Source organism: Microcebus murinus, chromosome 4, assembly GCF_040939455.1.
Source record: "Microcebus murinus isolate Inina chromosome 4, M.murinus_Inina_mat1.0, whole genome shotgun sequence".
NCBI classification, from domain to species: domain Eukaryota; kingdom Metazoa; phylum Chordata; class Mammalia; order Primates; family Cheirogaleidae; genus Microcebus; species Microcebus murinus.
Genome location: NC_134107.1, coordinates 75,590,175 through 75,607,793, shown reverse-complemented (window position 1 = coordinate 75,607,793; position 17,619 = coordinate 75,590,175). Strand labels below are relative to the sequence as shown.

General features: G+C 33.6%; 1 protein-coding gene across 1 annotated transcript in view; it reads left to right on the top strand.

The window, feature by feature from the left end:
• The window catches only part of SLC36A4 (solute carrier family 36 member 4), a 48,337-nt gene that overhangs the window by 20,819 nt on the left and 9,899 nt on the right, over positions 1-17,619 (top strand). Inside the window, exons 7-10 of the mRNA XM_012739638.2 lie at positions 4,768-4,995; positions 6,852-6,950; positions 10,426-10,595; positions 14,597-14,766. Coding sequence (XP_012595092.1) covers positions 4,768-4,995; positions 6,852-6,950; positions 10,426-10,595; positions 14,597-14,766 — 667 coding nt within the window. The remainder of the gene's footprint in view (positions 1-4,767; positions 4,996-6,851; positions 6,951-10,425; positions 10,596-14,596; positions 14,767-17,619) is intronic.

Below are 17,619 nucleotides of genomic sequence, written 5' to 3'. Positions count from 1 at the left end.
AGGGAAATGAACTCACTAAACTGGGAGGGATTATTTGTTTTTCATCTCTTTATTTCTTAGACCTACCACTGTATCTGATTTATTGAGCAAGTGTTCAATAAGATTTTGTGGACTCAAAGGGTTAACCTTTCTGTTTGATTTTTCCTAATGATGGTATCTCTGCCACTTTCCTTACTCCCATCCTTTCTCCCATGCATTTCTCCCATTTCCTTTGTCAATTCTTCTCTTTCAGCTCCTAGTGATTGTTTTAGCGTGGTTTATCACTTCCATAGCTATTTATCCTTGTGTCAATAGAAGGAATGGTGTCAACAGATTAGTGTTGTGACTGCTGACAGTTTTAGCCAGGAGATACTCTTTTTTTTTTTTTTTTTTTTTTTGAGACAGAGTCTCACTTTTGTTGCCCAGGTTAGAGTGAGTGCCGTGGCGTCAGCCTAGCTCACAGCAACCTCAAACTCCTGGACTCAAGCAATCCTCCTGCCTCAGCCTCCCGAGTAGCTGGGACTGCAGGCATGCACCACCATGCCCGGCTAATTTTTTGTATATATACTTTTAGTTGGTCAATTAATTTCTTTCTATTTTTAGTAGAGATGGGGTCTCGCTCAGGTTGGTTTCGAACTCCCGACCTTGAGCAATCCGCCCGCCTCAGCCTCCCAGAGTGCTAGGATTACAGGCGTGAGCCACCGCGCCCGGCCTAGGAGATACTCTTAGATGCTGTCTACATGTGAGAGTCCCAATAAATTACATAGTTTTTTGTTCCAGCCTCATATTACTATTTTTCCCAAATATCTTCTAAACTATTTCTTCTCTCCTTTCTTTTCATAGATACTTGCAGACAATCAAATTCATATATAAACTTTTCTGGAAGAAAAATTCATAATCTAAACCATTGCTGTTCCTTTAGATTTAGGTGTTCCTCAAACGTATTGTAACTGTAGAATCAAGTGAAAGACATTAGTGAGAGCAAGTAGAGATGAGAGCTGTGGAGAAGGTAGAAAAGAAATAGCACTTAGGAGTTAATTAGAATCCTGTTTACACTCTTTTTGTTTATTAAAATAAAGCATCAATCATTTTATTGGCATTACTTATTATAGATGATGTGCTTTTGCTTTTGCAAGTATTTATTCCACAAATTGAAAATTTCTAAGACTCCTAACTCCATGAAGACCCTATTTATCGTTAAGAACTGGTAAGACATACCATCTTACCAGTCATTTATATAGAATATGATGGAAATGATGCCTTTATAGAATTTTGTAACATAGTACTGTATCTTTTCTAATATCTCCTACAAGAGTTACCAAAAAGCTCTATTTAAATTGAAAAATAGTGCTAACATTGTCTTATAATTTTTTATTTATAAGCTGTGACATATATCATTTAATCTTTATAACTACTCTGTAAAGTAAGTACTGTGCTCTGTTTATGAATGAGGAAGCAGTCTCAGTAAACATGAGTAAGGTGCCCTAAGTCATGCAGAATTATGTTGAAACCTAGGTCTCTGCCACTGCTGCCACCCAGTAGGTTAATTGTTCATCACTGGACAGGACATAGTCTGATTTTAGTTGTGATTGTTTATATATGTATGGGTATGACATAAAGAGTAAAGAAGATAAAATAATTGTCTATAAGCTTAGGATTAGTGACTTTCTCCCAGGATATATTATCAGTTGCTTCCGAAGTTGAAGGGAAAAGTTAAGCTGATTTGCACATATCCTAAGAAGACCAGGTAGAAAAAGTAACTCTCTAGGAGGAAAGGAGAAAGCCTGCTGTAGATAGAAAGGTAAATGTCCTTTTCAGGCATAAAGAGTAATATAGAAAAAAGATATGCAGTTAGGCTTGAGAAAATAGTTGATGTGGTCACTGAAGCAGCAGGAGGTCAGAGATACTCTCTCAACAAAGGTGTTCTTTTATATTTGATAGCAGTATACAATAGTAGACACACTGATTGATTAAACCTTACCTATTACTGTTATAGTTAAACACTGTGGAATTGTTACTCCCTTAATTTACATGAAATTGAAGGTACAGTGTTTGGTTAACCCAAAGAATTAAGGGTTTAGTTGCCACACAAATGTGGAAACCTGCTTTGTAACTGCCACATGGTTTCATTAAGCCAGTATAGTATGTATTATACAATCAGTAAGGGAAAAGAACTCTAGTGCTTCTGGTGATTCTGGTCCATTGTGGTTATAGGTGCTTCTCTCTGTTTTTACTCTAAGATACTCTAGAAAATTTCAGATAGATACAATAGTGTACATGAGCATGGAGGGTGGGGAAGGAATACAGAGTAATATTAAGAGGGAAAAATGTAATGATACCAAATTGACTTCAGAGTCAGAAGATAGGAGTTCAAATCTCTGCTTTCACAGTTTGAATTCACATATGGGGCAAGACCTCCCCAGCCCTGGTCAAGCCTTAGTTTCCTTATTTATACGAATGGAAATAGTACCAAAATTTCTCCTTGTTCCTCATAAGCTTACTGTGAGGATCAGCTGACAAAAGGTTTATGAAAGCCTTTGTAAAATGTAAAACAGTATACAAATGTAGGGTATAATGACTTTAATTCTGCATTTAGCTTTGCTAAGGAATATAAGCTGCCTTTAGAATTTTAACCATTAAATTGCTGAATCATTGAAAAGTTAATAAGTAGTGGGTTTTAGTAAATTTGAGCTCAAAATGGAAACAATTGAATTTAGTAATTTTATTTTATAATGTTTATTTCAGTGTTTTACATTTTGGTAAACATGTGAGATCATAGGAAGTCCTATTAGATAGCCAATCTTTGTCTCTAGAGGGCACCAAAGGACTCAAATGTTTACCTGAATCTTGCTCTAGGTATGTATCTACATTTTTATTTTATATTATTTTTTAATCCTGAGAATTTTTATAACCATCTTTCTGCCAAAAATGCTAAATTATTATAAGAGATTTGTTTAGAATTAATTTTAAATTCTGAAGCATCCCCTAGTAATAATTCAAACAGCCATTTTTATTGGCTATAACTGCTTTTCTCTTGCCAAGCATCCTTGTTAGAGCTTAACTTTGATCATTACTTAATCTAATTTTTGGAGGTACTGCTTTGATAAGAAGTACTTGGCTCTAAATAATTTAGTTACTAGAAAATTAAGTCCACAATGAAATACATTTCATGAAAAAGTAATGTAAATTACCAAATTTGCTTTTATTTCAAATTATAGAAAATAAAATATAAAGTGCTAATGGCCAGTTAGAAGATAATTATGAGCTATGCATTTCTTAAATGGTACATAGTGTAACTTGAGAGTTTATTATTCCAGTATGAGTTTTAAATTGCCTATATAAAAATCTAATAGATACATTCCCTGCAGTCTGAGATGATGTGTACATTTGTAGTGACATTAAACATTGCTTATCATGGATTATAAATGTAAAATTAAATTAAACACTTGAATTAATCATATCAGAATTTTATTTTAAACTTCTGTTGGCCTCTTATTAGTACTTGCTGCATTTAGAGAGAGAGATGTCTGAGTGGAGGCCAGGTGGCAGCTTGGTCAGGACCCCCCTTTCTGGGTTGCAGTAATTTGGTCAGGTTAACATATAGCTGTTGCAAGTTAGATGCTGGAGTCCTGGGCCTGGATTTGAATCCTAGAACCATCACTTACTAGCTTTATGCCATTCAGAGTTTTTTTTTCCAACCTCTCTAAGCCTCAGTTTCTGCAGATATAAATTGAAATTGATACTATTATACTACCCACTTTAGAGAGTAATTTTGAGGATTAAATGAGATGTTACATATATAAACCATGTAGTTACATACCTGATTCATAGAAAGTACTCAAAGTACTTAAGAATGTGTGTATCCACAGACTTTGATAATGTCAGTGTGTTTGAAGGAGGGTACACCATGTTTGGGGGCAAATAACTTGTCACTGGTATTCAAGTTATGGTATGATCTGCCTCTGCTGTAAGTTTTTAAGTTTGTTTCTAAAGTTGTTTGTAGTTTCATATCTATTTCCATAAGTTGGATTATGTGATTAACTGAATCAGAAAAGGTTTTTAATATATGGAGACTGTAAATCACTGTATTTCTTTTGAATTCTGACAAGTGGGTTATAGAAGTGACAGAATAAGTTTTCACATAAAGTTTATTTAGCTTGTAGAAGATTTTTGCTCTAGCAAAAATTTATCTACTGTTAAGCATATGGCCATGACTGAATATAGTAGGTTCTTAATGAATATCTACTGATAATGGTAATTTGTAAATAATAACTTTATAAAAGATTTAAAGTTAGGCTATGATTATTAAATTTTACTTTGATTACTCTACATTTCTGAGTGGTACTTAGAGCTTGTTTCCTATCTGAAGAAAATAAGCTGGAGTAGAATACCCAATGGCCGTTATAGACAAGTATGATCTCAATTTAATGATCTCAAAAATGAGATCTTTGAGTCTTTGCAGAGATCATGAGTATGATATTCACAGAGCTTCAAAGTAAATTAGTAAATCCATCCTCATAATTTTTAATGAACTTTATTTTCACAGTATGATAGAAGTTACCATGCAAAGAAGATTATCCTACTTTAATTATCCTTATGTTTGATATATATGTTTCTAGGAAGCCAGAGTATCTTGAAAAAAATGCAAATATTTTATGTATTATAAAGTGCATTATAGGAATGTATCACAGCATGTATAGATCATAATTTCCTTTCTGTGTCTCTTTTATGATTAAAAGCTGATGGAAGTTTTCCCCCCTTCCTTATTCTCCTGGTAATCCTGTCTAGGTTCATGAAGGATTCCTGGAGAGTAAAGTGTTTATTTCGAATAGTACCGATTCATCAAATCCATGTGAGAGAAGAAGTGTTGACCTGAGGATATATATGCTTTGCCTTCTTCCATTTATAATTCTTTTGGTCTTCATTCGTGATCTAAAGAATCTGTTTGTACTTTCATTCCTTGCCAACATTTCCATGGCTGTCAGTCTTGTGATAATTTACCAGTATGTTATTAGGGTAAGTATAACATGTTTCTAACTAAATGTCATGCATTTATTATATAAGTAAAATTTTTGTTTGCTTTGGAGGTAAAAGTAATGCTGTGTAAAGATGTGGCACACAGTAGACAATTAGTAAGCGTTAATTACCTTTTGAGGGATACTGTTGAATTAGAAAAGTATGTGACATAGAGATTAAAACCACAGGCTTTGTGGTCAGATCTGGTTTTGAATCTTGGTAAATATACTTCTGGGCTTTGTGACAGTGCTTCAGAAGATAGTAATACCTACCCAAGAGATTTAGGATTGTGCTTTTAGTACACTACAACAAAAAACGCATTAAGTGTATTGTTTATTCCTTTAAAATTTGAACCAACTACAAGAGATGGGTGTATAGATGTAATTCTGTAATTTTCTCTCTGCCACCACACTAGTCTGTAAGTCCTTTATCTGAAGGATATGCAGTAACCTCAATTGATTTCATAGTCTAGTCTGGGGATTCTTAACCCAGTTTCCTTAAAATAATCTGTTGATGGGATTCAGGGAGTCTGTAAGTCCCTCAAAATTGTTTGCAAGATTTAGTGTTTCTGTACATATGTATGTGTTTTTCTGCCAAACAGCTGTATAGCTTTCATCTCTCAAAGAGGCAATGACCTTGCCTCCAAGGTAATTGTTGTAATACCTCCTCAGCAATTCATTACAAACTTTTGTGATGAGTCTGTGTTTCATTTTTCCCTCTCTCTGAATTTCAAATCTGTAGTCTCTATCATAACACTTGAGTGGAAGTGAACAGACAAGAAGCTCATATAAGGCTTTCCATGACCTCTTCGATGAACATGTAAGAGCTAGTGGAGCAGAAAATGAGGTTCCCTGGATAGAAGAAACAGCATTAGCTAATGCATGGAAAAGTGAAATAGCATCCTACTTGCCTTGAATAATAGTTTATTTAGTATTATCTAATGATCCAAACATTTTAATACCCTTTCCGTTCTGAACCTAGCTTATGTTTTTGGTGATGTATCACAATTATATCACACAATTCTACCTATGCTTCAGATGTTCTAGACACCTCTGTTCCCCAAATTATAAGTGTACTTTCACACTTTAGTTGCTTTGTTCATTCTTTACTTGCCTTGAATTCTACTCCTAATCAGGTAAGACAGAGAACGCAGAGTGGTGAGGAGAGCAGGGACCAGACTTTGTGGAAATGGCCATGGTAGAGCCAGAGATCTTATAAAAGATGTATAGTTTGTCCAGATAGTGAGAGTTGAAGCAATGCTATGAGTCAGGACCAAATAATCAAAGCCAGACGTGGGACACGGACACCCCACCCCCACCTCACCTCCCCCACCCCCGGTCATAAAGCAAACACCAAAACCAAAAGGAGACCTGTTCTAGGTAGAGCTATGAGGTAGAAAGCAAAAGTCAGGAGCCAGGTGTCTTAGAGAACTGAACGAGCAATAAAATAGAATGCAGAGTGAATTTCTTTTAGACACCAATAGCAGTGGTTGATAACTGACTATATGGCTCTCAGCTCAGACCTTGAGAATGCTTATGGATTTCCTGTTGTGGCAGGAGCCATACCTAGTGTGCATAGCTTGGGACTTTCAGGTGGAAACAGGTAATCAGGAGTAGTTTGCTCAGGTGGAATGTGTGGGTATGAGGGAAACAATCGCTTTTGGCAGTGAAATCCTAACAGCTTGACTACTTTTAACATAGGTTGCTTAAAGTGTTTATTGAAAGAATTATTCACTTTTATAACCTACATTTGCTGTTGTGAAGCCCAAAAGTACATGATTTTGCTCTTCCATTTAAAATTTTTTAGAATAAGTAAAAATGTAACCTGTGTTATTTTTTTTTTCTACCTTTCTCTAGAACATGCCAGATCCCCACAACCTTCCAATAGTGGCTGGTTGGAAGAAATACCCACTCTTTTTTGGTACTGCTGTATTTGCTTTTGAAGGCATAGGAGTGGTAAGAATTTAGTCCTTATTATTAATTTTTAAAATATTAAATCAGCACAAATATTTAAAGCTAAATAAAAATGCATGTTTTTCTTTTTTGTTTAAATTTTGTTTATTCATAGAACATGATTTCCAGTTTGGTATGATAGATTGAATTATAGTTTAGTTCTTCCACTAACTGTATCACTTGGGCTCTCTAATTCTCTTTTTCTGTATCTGTAAAATGAGAATATTAGACTAGATAATTTTTAATATTTTATTATGGAAAATTTTAAACATTACAAAATTTAGACAGTAGTGTAATGAACTCCTAGCTAGTACATCACTCAGCTTCAAAAATAATTCACTCATGGCCAATATTGTTTCATCTATATCCCATATACTCAAGTACATCCCAAACATCATATTTTATAGACTAGATTATTTGAAGGGAATTGACATAGTTACACAGTGGTTCCTAATCTTGGGGCCACAGAACCGGTTCGCACAGCAGAAGGTGAGCAGTAGGTGAGTGAGCGAAGCTTCATCTTTATTTACAGCTGCTCCCCATTGCTCATATCACTGCATAAGCTCTGCCTCCTCTCTCATCAGCAGTGGCATTATATACTCATAGGAACACGAGCCCTACTGTAAACTGCACTTGAGAGGGATCTAGGTTGCACACTCCTTATGAAAATCTAATGCCTGATGATCTGAGGTGGAGCTGAGGAAATGATGCTAGCACTGGGAGGCAGCTGCAAATACAGATTATCATTAGCAGAGAGGTTTGACTGCATAATGAATGTAATGTGCTTGAATCATCCTGAAACCATCCCTCCCACCCTGGTCTCTGGAAAAATTGTCTTCCATGAAAGCAGTCCCTGGTGCCAAAAAGGTTTAGGACTGCTGAGTTATATAGTTACTGTTATATAAGAAGAGTCAAATATAAATTCTTCCTTTAGATTTATTCATGTCATATTTGTTTTGAGAAACAATGTTATCATAAAGCTAATACCAAGAGATACAAGCATCCTGAGGATTCTAAGATCTTAAATATTTCCATTCAAGATGCTCCCATTTCATTTAAAACCTAGAATTTGTAGATTTGGTGAAAATAGAATATTGCTCTCTACTTTGTTCCATAGCTTATGTTTCATTGTGTGATGGTTGGGTATGGGAGCAGACCACTTGTAAACATCTATGTATATGAACCACAGACAAAATAGATCTAAAAGAACCACAGACAAAATAGATCTAAAAGATCTAAAATAGATCTAAAATTCAGAAAATTGCGTTTCTGCTCTTTCTGTATTCTCTTTTAGAGAATTCTCATGAATTCTTACAAATTTTTACAGCTCTAGTTGGAAGCATAACTATGGATTTTCGTTTCTGTCCTTAACTGGTGAGCTCTAGTTAACTCTTGGACATTTCCAGTTAAGTGTTGTTTCTCTGATATCTCAGATTCAACAGCTGCAAAGACTGACACATACTTCCTTATCTAAAACAAGCTTTACTTTTCCATTCCTCTTTTTCTTTTACTGTTACTTTCAGTTGCTTAAGCTTGAAACCTTGGAGTAATTCTTTTTACCCTGTCATTGGTTCCCCATTATCAATCAGTAATTAAGGCATATTGATTCTTCTTTTATATTTCTCAAATCCGTTCCATAAAGGAGATTATGTGTAAAACACCTCTAAAGCTGTGATACAGGGGAAGCCCAAGGAAATGTAAATTTGCTTTCCTTTCTCCTTTTCAAGCTGCATGGGCACCATTCTTGATGACTGCATGATATTTCAGGTCTGGATTATCTCCAGAGCATCCAAAATATTTTCTGATCACATTTCTACTTTTGGCACTTAATGTTTCCATATGGAATTGATTTACATGAAGTAGGGAAAATATTAGAGTTATCATCTCATAGGGTTATTGTGAAGACTGCAAGATGCTGCATGCAAAGTTTTTAGAATAATACCTGGCATATTGTAAATGCTCAGTAAATAATTGCTATTATTATTACTTAGTGTCTATCACTGTATGGCCAAAACTTCTGAATATTTTCCAAAAAAACTTATTTTCAGTCATCCTTTTTTATTTAAAGGTTCTATTTTTAACATAATAAAAGTTATTTGTTTTACTAAAATTGACAAACAATAGATACAAGTGGATAGATATAGAAACAGTTATAGACATGTGTGTATACTCCAGTGATACTCCAGTAGCGACACGCACACCTACCACCCAGATCTAGATTTCTAAATACCATTCTTCAACGAAAGAACCATAGTTCTTTGGAGAAATGGCTGACTTTAGGGCTGAAGCAAGGAAATTCAAGATGAGACTGGAGCATCTTGTGGTTTCAGAAAGGAAGGTAGTATTTGAAAAACAAAAGAATGGAGGCATATCAAAGGGACACAAGAGCCACCCTGATAGAATTCACAGTGGCCTAAGGTAGAACAATATGAGTCACAAAATAAATGACAGAATATTAGATTATAACTCAGTGTATAAAATGAATATATATGAGTTCATACTAATGCAAATAATTGATTAAATAAATATATACATAGGGGAAAATCCTAAATAATTTATGTAGATACTCCTCCCTCCAGGAGGTGTAGCTCATTGCTCCCTGGTCCCTGGAGAATGGGCTGGATTTAGAGTCTTACTTTCAACAAACAGAGTATAGTGAGAGGGAAGAAAAGAAACTTTATGGCAGAGAGATCTGGCAAATACTACCTTAGCCAAGTGATTAAAATTAACGTTGCCAGTGATAAATCATGTTAGTAACACATGATGAAAGGGGCATTTTACCTCTGCGGTATCCTTTTCTAAAACCTACAATACCAATCCAGTCACAAGGAAAACATCAGACAATAAAGGAACGTTATGCAAAATACCTAACCAGTACTCCTCAACTGTCAGGATAATGAACAACGTGCAAAGACTAAGAAACTGTCACAGACCAGAGGAGACTAGGAGGCATGGTGACAACATGCAGTGTGGTATCCTGGATGAAACCCTGGAATAGAAAAAGGATATTAATGGAAAAACTAATGAAATTCATATGAAGTTTGGAGTTTAGTTAATAGTAATGTATCAGTGTTGGTTCTTGGTTGTAACAAGTGTACCATGGTAATGTAAAAGGATAATAGTAGGAGAAACTGGGTCAGGGGTATATGAGAGTTTCTGTGTTATCTTTGCAACTTTTCTATAAATCTAAAATTTTTCCAAAATAAACAGGATATTTAAGAAAAAAACTGACACTGACAGGTTTGCCTCACAAAAGCTGAATTTAAACCTTTTTATTTTAAGTATTAAAAAATATGTAGTGTCAAATATATAGTCACAGAACTATACCTCAACAATATATGTGTTGTTTTAAAGGAAAAAAAGATTTGCACATAGACTATAAAAAGACCAATTTGTATGTGTAAGAGATGCTGTGTTATTTTGATTTACTTATATTGTAAATTCCCTATTTAAAAAAAGAATTGTGTTCTTTTCTTAGGTCCTTCCACTGGAAAACCAAATGAAAGAATCAAAACGCTTCCCTCAAGCCCTGAATATTGGCATGGGAATTGTTACTACTTTGTATATAACATTAGCTACTTTAGGATATATGTGTTTCCGTGATGAAATCAAAGGGAGCATAACTTTAAATCTTCCCCAAGATATATGGTAGGTGGATATGAATTTTTTAATCCTAGTTTATATATTTTATAGATATAATTTAACAATATTTGATAATAAAGGTACGGTTTTGGATTTATGGTTTAAATGTGTAAAATTTTTACTGTGATTTCTTTATTTATGCAATGTAGAATTTTTTCGTACTCCCCAGAGCAGACCATATGTGAATTTAGGATTTTTGTGGGATTTTTTAAAAAAAGATTTAAAAATTGTTGGTTGTTCCAAATTTGAATCAAGTGTAAGAGTAAAACATGGACTCTTTTTAATATGGACTCACTTTAATTAAAAAAAATATTAATACCTGACCTTACTGCCAAAAAACCAAGCACTGTGGGTTCCTGATAAAATAATATATCCCATCATTATGGTTCTCACTATGTTACTGGTCAACTTTATATTGTGTGTTCTCCAAGTACTTTCAGAACACAATTGGGAAACATTATAAATAATAAAATGACACATCTTAATGTTCTCTTTACATTAGAACCATATTCTGCTAAATGAAGCAATATATGTGTAGGTGGAAACATTCTCAGAATTTACAAAAGCATTTAAGGAATATTTTACAGGAAAGGGACTAAAGTGGGAGTATGCATGCATTCAAGTTAAGAGATTCATATCCTTAGACAGTTTAAGAACATGGTAAAGGGAAGTATGTGTCAGACTTTGGAGGTGAATCTGAGATGTCAGAGAAACAACACTTCACTGGAAATGTCCAAGAGTTAACTAGAGCTCACCAGTTAAGGACAGAAACGAAAATCTGCAGTTATGTTTGTAACAGTTATAACTGGAGTTGTGAAAATTTGTAAGAATTCATTCTGTAAAAGAGAATTCAGAAAGAGTAGAAACCCAATTAAATTAGCATAAAATGCTCTTTTAGATCTATTTTGTCTGTGGTTCATATACATAGATGTTTACAAGTGATCTGCTCCCATACCAAACCATCAGACAATGAAATACAAGCCATGGAACAAAGTGGAGAGCAATATTCTATTTTCTGTTGTCTCACGCATGATTTTGTGTGAAATGTGCATTGGGTAGGAGAACTTCAATTAAAAAGTAGGAACAGGGAAGGGGTAAGTAGGCATTTTATAATTTATTAAGATAGTTGTACTGGGAGCTTATTTTTTTTACAAAAAGAGCAAAAAAGTTTGAGCCCATGTTTGTAGTTCACAGGTGCTAGGAATCTCAATATTCTGGGAAATAAAGTTGATGTGTAGTGGCAAGTAATCAAGCTGTGTCTTAATTGATCCTAGTGGCTATCAGGGGGTTGAACTCTGAGGAGGTTGTTACCTAAGATGGAAGTATTTAGGCATGAATGGATTTACCAAGTGGTATAAGAAATAAATAAATGTAAAGAAACTTAAAAAGAAGATTGACATATCCTGGACTATACCCTCTGTCCTCTCCCTTGCAATTTCTTAATAATCTAATATTAAAGTTGCTGATCACTAGAGATCCAGCCCAGACTGCCTCTGCCTATCCTCATTGGAATGACTGTTATAATTCAAAATGAAGGGCATCTGCCAAGTCATTAATTTATCCATCAGATATTTATTATTCACCATTTATGTCCCAAGACTGTTCCAAGCTCTAGAGGTACAACAGCAAACAAATATAAATTTTTTTGCTTATAATGTTTACGTTCTAGTGAACATGCTACAGAAGTTTATTGGTTCAAGGCATTTAATTTAGTTATGAATGCTAGGTAGCCATAATTGTCTTATTGTTTAGCTTAGAATGAGGCGATGCTCTTGGTAAGGATTGGAGCTAGTCCTCAATTATGATGACTTCTTGACAGGGCTAAACCCTCAAGATTCTCAACCTGAGTATCATGAAAAGTCCAAAAGGGAAAGTGAGTTTTCAGGTTATTTTGAAGGATTGCTTCTGTAGCCTTGAGAGAAGGTGAATCAGCCAACAACTTATTTCCCAAGTTGGTTTTTAAAAAATTTTAAGATATTCATACCGGAAAATTGAGGTCAAGTATTGATTTATTAGCAAATGTGGGAAAAATAATAGAAGCATTGCAAATATAGAAATCCTGTGTTTTTAAAAATAATGTTTTCACCCGAACTGTAATTTAATTTCCCCCACAATCTGATTCCAAAGATTGACTGAAAAATAATTATAAAAAAATACATTTCTGTCCTTTACTAAGATATTAATTTTCTTTACTATCAGTATCTATCAATGTAATAGGTTTTGTTTTCAGACATGAATCATTTTATTCTTTAAAGTATTATTAATATTTGTTATAGTTAATTTAGTTTCTAAGAATTATCCATACCCATTTTTGGATCATTAATATTTAATTCTAAGCCTATGTAACTTTAATTTTATCTCAATAAAAAGTAATTGTACTTATATGCAAAATGATGTAGATTTATTTTTATATATTAACTATATTTAAAAAACATATAAATGAAAATATAATTAGAAAAAAGGAATGCTCTTCTTTTAAACTAATAATAAACTAATAAGAATATTTGTTTAATTCTCCATTCTCATATATCAGAGTATATGAAACAGGCATCTTTCAGTTATTTCACATATGTTTAGTAATTTGACCATATGTTTAACTTCTAAGCGTCAGGCTGAGAAATAACATTCTTAGCAAATTTTAAAATTAAGATTTTATTGTTGCTAGCCTTAGGGAGTTCCTTCTTACCTAATTATGCTATGTATTTTTAAGTCTTTTTTTACTTTTGCTTTTTTATTTCAAATTACTTTATGATAAATATGTTATAGCAGGAGACTTACTGAATTTCCTCTTACTTGGAAAATCAAGAGAACTGTTTATAATCCTTACCACATTAAGTCTTAAGACATCAGAAATAAGCTTAAAGCCTAAATAATGTTGAGGTTTTTCTTTACTGATAATAGAATACTTTATATCCTTTTAAAATGATTACATTTTTTCCTAAGAAAGAAAACACCCTTCCCTGTGCTTAGGATTCTTAGGTGGGATGGGGGATGATTGTGGCTATTGATGACTTTTTTACTGAAAGAGGACATGTGTTTATCACTGCCCCCGATACTGTGGCACATTTGATTTGCAGTTGCCTTTCTAGTTTGTTTCTTAAAAAATACAAGAGTGATTGGGTTTTTCTTTTGATCATTATAAAATATTTAAATGTTTTTTTAAAAATACAACACATTTTCTGCAACCCAAGAGAGTGGGTTCTCTGTAATGTTCCTTCCTCTGAGTTCTACAATTCTGCATTTTCTCTCTATGTCATTATCAACATTTAAAAAATCTTCTTCTGCCAGACTTAAGAAATTTACCAAAGTCTTTCTCAAGACTTGCGTGCTAAGTTTTGACAGAAGGCTATCTGCACTGTAGAAATATAAAGATATTTATAAAACTGAAGATTGCGCTGATCATCAAAGAGATAAGTTAACTTGGAAAAAAACAACTACTACGTAACTCAACAGCTCTATTTTCTTATAGGTAGTATGTATAATTTAGAGAACTTTGCAAGCTGACACCATTTAGATACCCTCATTTTAGACTTAAGATGATGACATTTCTGCAACTAATGATATAACCTACTAAGATTTTCAACCAAGGAGAACTATTATACAGTTTAATATAAGTTTCTCTTCTATATAAAGATCAATGAGGGTATGATTCAAGATTTTAAAGGCATACCGTATGCTCAGTTTTTTAAAAGAAAGTTAAGAAAACGTTAGCTCTATGTGGGCTGAGTCTAACCTTCAGAATGTTGGCTTATCCCAAAATGAAATCTTTCTAACAATATGTCTCAAACATTGGCTAGCCATGTTCAAGTCTTCTAGGCTTGTCAAAATGAATTGTCCATATATCATCTAGAAATTTAGTTAGTAGAGATCAGTTGGCTTTTTTTTTTTTTTACAAACAAGCATTTTTAGTTGGTAAGGTTCCACTTATTTATCTTAGCATTAAAAATAAAAAGGAGGAACTTTAGATTCATATTACAAGTGACTAAACTTTGAATTTTTTTCAACAGGTTATATCAATCAGTGAAAATTCTGTATTCCTTTGGCATTTTTGTGACGTATTCAATTCAGTTCTATGTTCCAGCAGAGATCATTCTCCCTGCAGTTACATCCAAATTTCATGCTAAATGGAAGCAAATCTGTGAATTTGGGATAAGGTCCTTCTTGGTTAGTATTACTTGTAAGTATCATTACATATTTATATCGTAAAAATTTTTTATTGCTACATTTCTTAAAATGAAAGCTACTTAAAGTATATTCTCCAATATTTTAAAAACAGTTTTATTCACCCATCTGGGATACTTTTTGTGTTAAAATTCTGTTTTTCTACTACTACATAAGAAAAACACAAAACAAATCCTATCACACTTAACTAATCAAATTATTTTGAAAATGACATTAGTGGTGATTAAAATCAGATATCTAAGGAACCCCCCTCCCCCGATAACACATTTCATTTTGGTTCTAGTTTTGCTCAGGTTTTTTATTTCTGCTAACTTTTATATATTTAACAGTTTAATTCTCCATGACTGCCTATGGGAGAGGGTTTTATAATATTTCATTTTGTGTTGGTCTTTAATAATTTTAGTGGCTTATTTTCTTTTTATTATTTGAAGGACTATATATAATCTCTTATTAAGGTTTCACATCAGAAAATGCCTTTGTAAGGTAATATTAATAATGGAGGCTTACAGAGAGGGAGCTTGAGTTGCTGGAGTAGAAAGAGTGTGAATTTTTGAGTCACACAGACCTGGGGATTCAAGCTCAAGTTTACCACTTACTGTTGTCTTTGGGCAAGTGGTGTACTATCATTGAGCCTTCTTTCCTCAAATATGAAATGAAGATAAAAACTTCCTTAAGGCATTTTTGTGGGATTTAAAAATAATATTAACAAAGTAGCTGGAAGTTATTGTGATCATTGTTGTCACCATTATTATTATTATAACCACAATATAAGGATGACTGCATCACTGTACTAACCGAGGATTGCTTAGAATGATACCAGAGACCAGATTACTAGTGTTCTGGGGAAGAAGCAACTTTGGAAATTCTGTGTGTAAGATATTAATAACCATCTTGTACCATTCAAGGTTAGAGAATGGTAGAGCTAGAAATTTTGGGTAACTTTGTCAGTTGTGTTGAGCAGCCTGAAGTGGAGCTTGTGTCTAGATTTAAAAAATTGGGTGTATTATACTTTGTTTCAAAAGAGAAATGCAAAGCTAGAAAAAGTAGATAAAACTTATTTTTGAATTATTTAAATGAATTATATCACAAATAAGATAAATCATATTGAAGAATGAAGTAAATAAGCTCAGACTCATTAGCTTTTCACCTTTCTCATCTGCCCCCCTCCCCCAGGCATGATTTCCACTGAGTTTTATTTCCCTTTGTGCACATGTGTGCTCATTGGATAGTTCCAATTTAATAATGAGTACATGTGATTATTTGTTTTTCCATTCTTTAGATACTTCACTTAGGATAACAGACTCCAGTTCCATCCAAATTATTGTAAAAGGCATTAATTCATCCTTTATTATGGCTGAGTAATACTCCATGGTATACATGTACCACATTTTGTTAATCCACTCATGAATTGATGGGCACTTGGGTTGATTCCACATCTTTGCAATTGTAAATTATGCTGCAGTAAACATTTGGGTGCAGATGCCTTTTTGATAAAATGACTTCTTTTCCTTTGGGTAGATACCCAGTAGTGCGGTTGCTATATCAAATGGTAGGTCTATTTTTAGTTCTTTGAGGAATCTCCATACTGTATTATGTAGAGGTTGCACTAATTGTCAGTATTACCAACACTGTATAAGTAGTCCATTCTGTTTGGACTTTGTAATAAAAGGCATTCTAACAGGGATAAAATATATCTTACTATGGTTTTAATTTGCATTTCCCTGATGATTAGTGATGTTGAGCATTTTTTCATGTTTGGTGGCCATTTGTCTATCTTGTTTAGGAAAGCTTCTGTTCATATCTTTTGCCCACTTTTTAATGGGATTGTTTGTTTTTTTATGCTGATTTGTTTGAGTTCTTCATAGATTCTAGATATTAGCCCTATTGGATGTATACTTCACAAATATTTTCTCCCTTTCTGTAAGTTGTGTATTTGCTCTGTTGATTATTTCCTTAGCTGTGCAGAAGCCTTTTAATTTAATCAGGTGCCATTTATTTATTTTTGTTGTTGCTATAATTGCCTTTGGGGTCTTAGTCATAAATTCTTTGCCTAAGCCAATACCTACAAGACTTTTTCCTACATACTCTTCTAGAATGGTTTCATGCCTTACATTTAATTCTTTTATCCCTCTTGAATTAATTTTTGTGAGTGGTGAGAGATATGGATCCTGTTTCATTCTTCAGCATGTGGCTATCCAATTTTCCTAGCACCATTTATTGAATAGTGCTTCTTTTCCCCAGTGTACATTGTTTTCTGCTTTGTCAAAGATCAGTTGGCTGTATGTAGATGGTTTTATATCTGGGTTCTCTGTTCTATTCCATTGGTCTATGTCTCTATTTTTGTACCAATACTATGCTGTTTTGGTTACTATCGTCTTGTAGTAAAGTTAAATATGCCGTTGGTGTTTTCATGGTGATTGCATCGAATCTGTAAATCACTTTGGGTAGTATGGGCATTTTAACAATGTCGATTCTACCAATCCACGAGCATGATATGTTTTTCCATTTGTTTGAGTCATCTGCGATTTCTTTCTTCAGTGTTTCATAGTTCTCTTTGTAGAGATCTTTCACCTTTTTGGTTAACTATATTCCTAGGTATTTTATTTTATTTATAGCTGTTGTGAATGGTATTGAGTCTTTGATTTGACTCTCAGCTTGACAGTTATTGGTATATAGTAATGCTACCGATTTATGTACATTGATTTTGTAATCTGAGACTTTGCTGAATTTATTTATCAATTCCAGGGTTCCCTTTGTGGAGTCTTTGGGGTTTCTAGATATAAGATTATATGGTCAGTGAAAAGCAATAATTTGACCTCCTCTTTCCTGATTTAGATACCCTTAATTT